General features: G+C 42.1%; 1 protein-coding gene across 1 annotated transcript in view; it reads left to right on the plus strand.

The window, feature by feature from the left end:
* Positions 1-7,284, plus strand: part of LOC109510519 (amyloid beta A4 precursor protein-binding family A member 1-like) — a 61,744-nt gene that overhangs the window by 40,549 nt on the left and 13,911 nt on the right. Inside the window, exons 6-7 of the mRNA XM_019860869.1 lie at positions 2,571-2,657; positions 5,745-5,924. Of these exons, the coding sequence (XP_019716428.1) occupies positions 2,571-2,657; positions 5,745-5,924 (267 nt within the window). The remainder of the gene's footprint in view (positions 1-2,570; positions 2,658-5,744; positions 5,925-7,284) is intronic.

Here is a 7,284-nt window from a genome sequence, read left to right on the forward strand (position 1 = left end):
TAAGTGAATAAAGTTAAAATCTTTCGCAATTGCAGTCAAACGCACGCCAATAAAAAGTCACTTACACGTCTTCGTTTCGAATCTGATGAATGTAAACGGCGAAGCGAACACGTCTGTTCGGTCGTGTCGAGTGGGTGCTGCTTTTAAGCTAGTGCCGCGTTCTACAGGACGTTAAGTGAATAAAGTCAAAATCATTCACAATTACAGTAAAACGCACACCAATAAAAACTCACTTACACGTCGTCGTTTCGAATCTGATGATCGAAAAACGCGAAGTGAAAATGTGTCTCGGTGTCGTCGTTCCGTAGCATCGGGTGGGAGTTGCGTGTATTTAAGGTCCCGCGGCATGACGTCTCAATCCGGGTTACGGGTAGTGGAATTTCCGCTTACGTAAGTTCCGGTAACATGTAATATCTTAGTCAAAATGTTAATGCACAGGCTTTTGTTCCGGGTGAAGGATACTCCTTTTCATAGAATTCCAGGGATGGGAATATTTACTGTATATATATATTTTTCCTGTTTGGTATCCTGCTGCTTCTCCTCCTCAAACTGCCCCTTGTAAGTGGGGTACCCAAATAGGGACATGTTCTCCTTAAGGAAGGTCCTCTTTGGCCAGAGGATGTCGCTGCCTGTTGAAAAAAAAACTTCTCCACAGCAGCAGAGCCAGGGAGTGGGGTGTTGTATTTCAGTGGTCCCCAACTCTCAGGCTGCGGACCGGTATCAGTCCACGCATCATTCAGTGCCGGGCCACCCAGAAAGACTAAATAAATTACATTACTTCCGTTTTATTCATTGCGGAATCTGAAAGATGTTTTATTTTGAAAAATTACCTGATTCTCTCTTATATCTGTCTACATTATGTCACTCTTGACGCAGGTGAAGGCGGCGCTTCTCGTCACGTGATAGGGTACCGCTAAAATGAAACTTAGGGTCTAGTAAAATGAGTGAAAAACAAACGTCTTTGGGAAGGGGAAAAGGCCCAGCCAGGAGACAGAAGGGCATCCTATGATTTTCAAGAAAGAAAGAAGGCTACATTTAATGGACAGTATCAGGAGTCCTACTTAAAATACGGATTTATCTCAACGGGAGATTCCCACGCACCAAGCCCACTCTGCTTGATATGCAGTGATGATGAGTCGTATTTTTCATGCACTTTTTATCTGTGGCGTATCTTATTTTGAAGGCACTCTTAAACGTTACCCATAGAGACCAGAGAGTGTTGTGGCCAGTTCGAATGTTCCTCGTGTCATGATTCGTGTTTATTATTATGTTACAAAAATACTAAAGTTTTCATGCAGGTCATATCATATTATTTTGTTGTATTTATCCGGCCTTAAAAGCTGGTCCCTGAAAATATTGTCTGACATTAAACTGATCTGTGGGGCAAAAAGGGTTGCGGACCGCTGTTGTATTTAATAAATAAGTCCAACCACACCTTCCCTGCACTCTACAGGCGCGTTCCCAACGCAGTGCATGTGGTCTGAAGACGAGTGGCGCAGTTGAAGAGTTCAAAGAAATTTTTTGTGCTGAGCCCATGTCGCCCGTGTAGGTTGGAAGGAACTTTTGCCGCCTCACGTCAGCGTCGAACACGTATACAAATAAGCAGACACAGCTAATAAAGTAAAGACATTAAAAAAAGAAAGAAAGAAAGAAAGAAAGAAAAGAAACACACACACAGTCACACACACACACACACACGCACGCACGCACGCAACGCACGCACGGTGGGGGAAAAAAGACCAATGTGGGCCTGTGTGACCGAGAGGCATACAAAATAGCTACCGGTACCTTTCTTAGGCTGGGAGAATCTTGTGAGTGGATTGAATTGTTTACAGCTGTTTAAGTGTCAACCAAAATAGCATTCAGCTGCCAACACAACCACCGTCGCTCATCAGACTGACCGGCAACGTGTAAACTTTTTGGGACAGAAAACGCACCTACTCTTGACCACTTGAAGCAAAGTGAAGTCACTCCCTGCGCATCCAAACAGTGTGAACATGCATGAGAGAAGCGGCGCATAATGATATTTCACATTTGGTCTGAAGTAGTGTCTTGGTGAATTAAATATGAAAGACAGGCTGGATATGTTTCTGTCAGTCGTCGTCCGGCCGTCCGTGTATTTGTGTGTGTGTGTGTGTGTGTGTGTGTGTGTGTGTGTGTGTGTGTGTGTGTGTGTGTGTGTGTGTGTAATATTACTGTTCCATTTTGGACATGTCTCGATAACTTTGGATTATTTTCTAAAAATGAATAAAATGTATCTTCTTTCCTCGAAACTGATGAGCTGAAAATCATGACACTGACCTCGATTTCTAATTATGTGATTGGTGGACATCTCTACATTTTAGCGGGCAAATGATATTCTATTTAAATGCTTTGGGATGGACCAAGACAAACTTGTCCAATTGTCTTTCTGCTGACAATAATGATCTGCATCTTGAATTAATGTCCTTCTGGGTTTGTTTTCCACAGTTGAGTCATTTCACTGGTGTTTGCTGTGGTGATGATGGACTTGGAAAATATAAATACCTGCTCACTATGTATTTTTTGTTCCCATATGTGTATGTTTGTAGGCCCCTGAGGATGGTGCCCCGGCAATGACAGCGGTTGATCTCTTCATCTCCACTCAGAGAATAAAAATGCTCAATGCAGATTCCCAGGTATATGCCTGCTGATTGTAGTGCACACAAACACAAGTGCCCCTTTTAACCATTACCATACCATTGATTATATGGTTAGATCATACTATATATTGGGCTGTATTCTCATCATCATCTTAATAATGTTCTGCATCAGTGTCTTAGTTGAGTTGTTTGAGGACGACTCAATCATTTCAAAGCTAGGTATACAGTAGAAATAAAACTGAAGTTTTCCGAGTAAAGTATATGTTCAAATTGACATCAGCTTGAATTCTAGTAAAAAAAAACGAAGGAGATAACCGTGCTTGTACATTACATATGTTATTTTAAACCCCAGTTCCAATGAAGTCCAACTGTCAAGAACACGATTGTTTTTTTCCCAAAATATTTACTTATTCTGAATTTTTTCAGAGGCCAGGATTTAACAGTAAAGTTATATCCCAATCATTCTAGCGTTATTTGACATCAACCAATTTTTTGTAAGGCAACTGTAAGGCTTTTCCAAACATCAATTGAATATAAAGGCTAAAACATCTATGGACCGAATTATTTGAAGGGGTGAATTGTCATGACTCATTTGATGGTCTGTTTCGCCCTCTCGTGGACATGATTCAATATAGACTCCTAGCCCCTGAATTCACTTTCATTTCGATATGGCTGAATTTACTCTTCAGCCAATTATTATGAGACTCTTTTTTCTTAAGATAATTATTGCTGTATTAACGTGACGCAGGGCATACAACATTTTTGAAGCAGTTACCAGCCAATCGCAGGGCTACAAAAATACTTTTCAGCAAATTTGAAGTAGATTTTTACAAGAGGTGTTTGGAAAAGCAATAGATATTGCCAAATATTTATATGTATTAAAAGGAGGGGAAACATCTCTCAACAAAGCGTAACTCACAGTACTGTGAATTAGTATTTGCCCACGTCATGATTTCTGTGTCTTTGCATGTTTATCTCATACAAAGGTTTCAGTTCATCCAACCAATTTTAATATCACGAGTGGATTTATCCCGTGAGCTGATTGGCTGCGCATCTTCGCAGCCCCGCTCAGCGTGACAAGACACTAGGGAAGACTTGCGTCTTGTCGCGCTGTGATTCTCTGGCTTACTGCGTCTTCTGTTTGCTAAGTGCGCGGCGAGGATAGAGAGAGAGAGAGAGCGAGAGAGAGAGAGAGAGAGAGAGAGAGAGAGAGAGAGAGAGAGAGAGAGAGAGAATAAGAACACCTTTATTCGTCTCACAATGGAGAAATTCCCAATTTACAGCTGCAAAGTTATGAAAGGAAGAAAGTAGAAGAACAAAAAGTATAGGAGCTGCTGTAAAGGCAGCCACTCTTACGAGCAGTTTTTCACTTATCGTGGCAGGGTCCCGGTCCCCATTAACCGCCATAAGTGAGGGATCACTGTATAAGGAAAGGTTAGATACAACATATAGTGTTCCCTCACTTATGGCGGTTAATGGGGAAGTGGAAGTGTATATGGGTACCAGCATGTTTAAAATATGTAAACACTATTTATACTTTATATATTTGAGACAAAGACTACAACAGTACACGTATTTACTTAAATCTTTAATTATAAAACCTTATACAGTAATTAACATTCATCAGCAGTGTCTTATGAGAGAGACAAAGAGACTTGTGTTCCTCTCACTTTACGCCGCTCTGACAGTGTAGCCGCCGTTAGCCTCCAGATAGTTGCTGGCCAGCTATCGCCACGCAGCCGATGTGTTTATGATAACACAATTAATTGGTATTGATGAGGAGAAGTGAAGAGAGACGTGCTGCTTGTTTCAAACAAGTCCAATCGCCCCCTCCCTTTCTCTCTTGCTCGCTCGCGCTCACTTTTGCTTTCACTCTTGCACTAGCTCTCACTATAGCATGTGCGCACGTAGCAAACACAACAACATGAAGAGACACTGATCAGAGAGTACACAGCTGATGATACAATGATCAGAGTCAAACACTTGTGATGAGACACAAAGGAAGGTGCTGGGCGGGGCATCTAGCCAATCAGCTCATGGGATAAATCCACTCATGCTGTCATTGGTCGATGTCGGCGCCAGGAACCAAACATGCGTACAACCATGTACAATACCTCTGAGTCATTCGGCATTTTTTTCCAAATACAGTACAGTACTCTGGAAAAAAAAAACGCGATGTAGTGAAGCCGTGATAAATGAAGCACAATATAGTGATGGATCACTGTAACTCTTGAAGCTGTGGATATCACAAAAACCAAAATAAGGATGCCTGTACATTGTGCTGAATACTCTTGCACACAACACTGTGGAGTCACACTGAGGGAACTGTGAATAATTTTACATAGGTAAGAATATATATATATATATATATATATATTTTTTTTTTTTCAAATGCTCTTTAATAATAACCCACGCATGTCGGATAGCTGCCACAACACCCTGGCTTACCTCTTCTATTCAGATCTGTGGCCGGTTCCATCTAAATCAGGAGTTCCTCGAGAGACCCTATGCAGCCTGTTTTGGATGTCTCCCTTCTCCAACACAACTGATTCAAATGATCAGGATCCTTATCAAGCTTCTGCAAAGCTAGCTGATGAGCTCATCATTTCAGTCAGCTGTGTTGGGGATGGGAAATGTCAAAAACAGGTTGGATAGAGACTCTTGAGGATCAAATTACATGCCAAGTATATTGCAACGAGCACAAATATCACTGGACCTTTTTAGTGCGGGCAGCCCCAGTTCAAGTTTGAAGCAAACAAAACTACGAGCATTAGGATTCAGAACCACAACTTGCATGTCAACCTTGTGGACTTTATTTGATTAAGATCGGATAAATCAAGATGAATGAATTACAAAGACTGACAGTAATTTGATTTTTTAAATTAAGTCCCACCCTTTGAACATTAAATATCTTTATAGTGTATTAAATTGAATATAGGCTCAAAAGGACTTGAAAATAATTGTATTCAATTTTTAATTTAGTAATACAGGGCATCCCAACTTCATTGGAATTGGGGTTTTTTTGGATGGATGAAATTATGAGGCGTTTTTACATTTAAATCTCTTGGATTTTCAGTTTGGATTTCAATCACATAAGGACTGTTGGGGCTCTCTGATTTCCAGGAGACAATGATGGACTATCCTCTGCGCACCCTGTCCTACATTGCAGACATAGAGAAAAGTGTGGTTTTGATGGCCAGATGCCGAATGCCTCCACCTGATTCTCAAGAAACTGTCGACCTCTCAGACCCGGAAGCACACGGCCAGTACAAGATGATATGTCATGTGTTGGAATCTGAGGATGTAAGTCGATAACAAATTTATTATGAAACTCATCACTGAGATGTTTCATAGACAAAAGGCCCAGAAGCGTGTTTTTTCTTGTTCAATATAATTTTGAAAATGTTTAGGTTTTAGCCAGTTTTCCCATTGGGCGAATGCTAAAGGTGCTACGTGTTCAAGGGGGCACCACAAAATTGGCCGAAAATGCACCTTTAATGTACTAAAATTACATCAAAAACTACTTGTTACTACTATTGTGAAGACGGAAACGGCAACATCAGATGTAAAGCACTGCCTAATCAGTTACTATTAATTATAACAGATAAGCAATTATCAAGAGCATGCGACTTTAGTTTTTGAAAGAAATACAGTACCGTGCAGGGTGCAAATCTAGTTGCTTCAACCACCAATATGATATGATGCAGAGTGCTGAGGTCACCTCATGAACCAAGTATGAGAGATTCCAAGATAGTTCATTCGGATTCGAGGATTTTCTTTTTCAATAAAATCGAGTAAACTACAATGGCGATATGAACTCATAGAGACAGTCACTCTGGCATCTCACTTCATCTGATGAAACTACAAACCCAGGTAAACTACTTTAACTTCACAGTTTAGCTCATAACAAACGTACACAAACTCATCTTCGTCAGTTACGCCCTTGATTGATAAAACAATACAGAGATTGAAACTACAAAGTATATTAAAACCTATGACTGTGATGCTTTTAGCATAGACATATACATACATAGACACAGCCTTGAGTGGGTTTACTCATTGGTATGACAGTGTCCGCCATATTTAAAGTGGCAGATTACTAATGCAATGTATTGGACTGAACTTTGAAGTGATAACATACAATCAAAACTAATTTAGAATTTAAATCTGATTATATCAGACTTCCGGGTCACTTCCGGGTTGAGTGAACGCTGGCGCGTCTGGCTGCCGCTGCTCACCCGCTATTATTCTTTTTTAGCGTTTGTTTTACGGGTTTTTTTACGGTTTACTCTCGTCATGGGAGAAACCCTCCTCTCCTGTCGCAATTCGTTGTGGTTTTGGACCGTCGGTCGTCGCACGGTTGCCCTCGGTCGCGCTGTCGCGGCGTCCTGCCTGTTCGGCTGTCGGACGGTGCTCCGTGCCTTCTCCGCCCCTCTGCGCCCCGTGGTGGGGGTCGACGGGGCCTGTGTCTGGGCTACGCTGCTGTGGACCGTCCTGTCGCTCCTCCGTCTGCCCGTGGGGGGACTGCTGCGGTGCTCAGCCCTTCTTGGGCTCCGCTTCCGGTGATCGGGCTCCCCGCCTGCATTGCACCGTTTCCCGGGCGTCGCTCCTCGTCCTTCCCGGAGGTGCATCCGCCGTGGATCTCGTCGGGGCTTCCACCTCG

Source organism: Hippocampus comes, unplaced genomic scaffold (genome assembly GCF_001891065.2).
Source record: "Hippocampus comes isolate QL1 unplaced genomic scaffold, H_comes_QL1_v1.1 scaffold130, whole genome shotgun sequence".
Classification (NCBI taxonomy): Eukaryota; Metazoa; Chordata; class Actinopteri; order Syngnathiformes; family Syngnathidae; genus Hippocampus; species Hippocampus comes.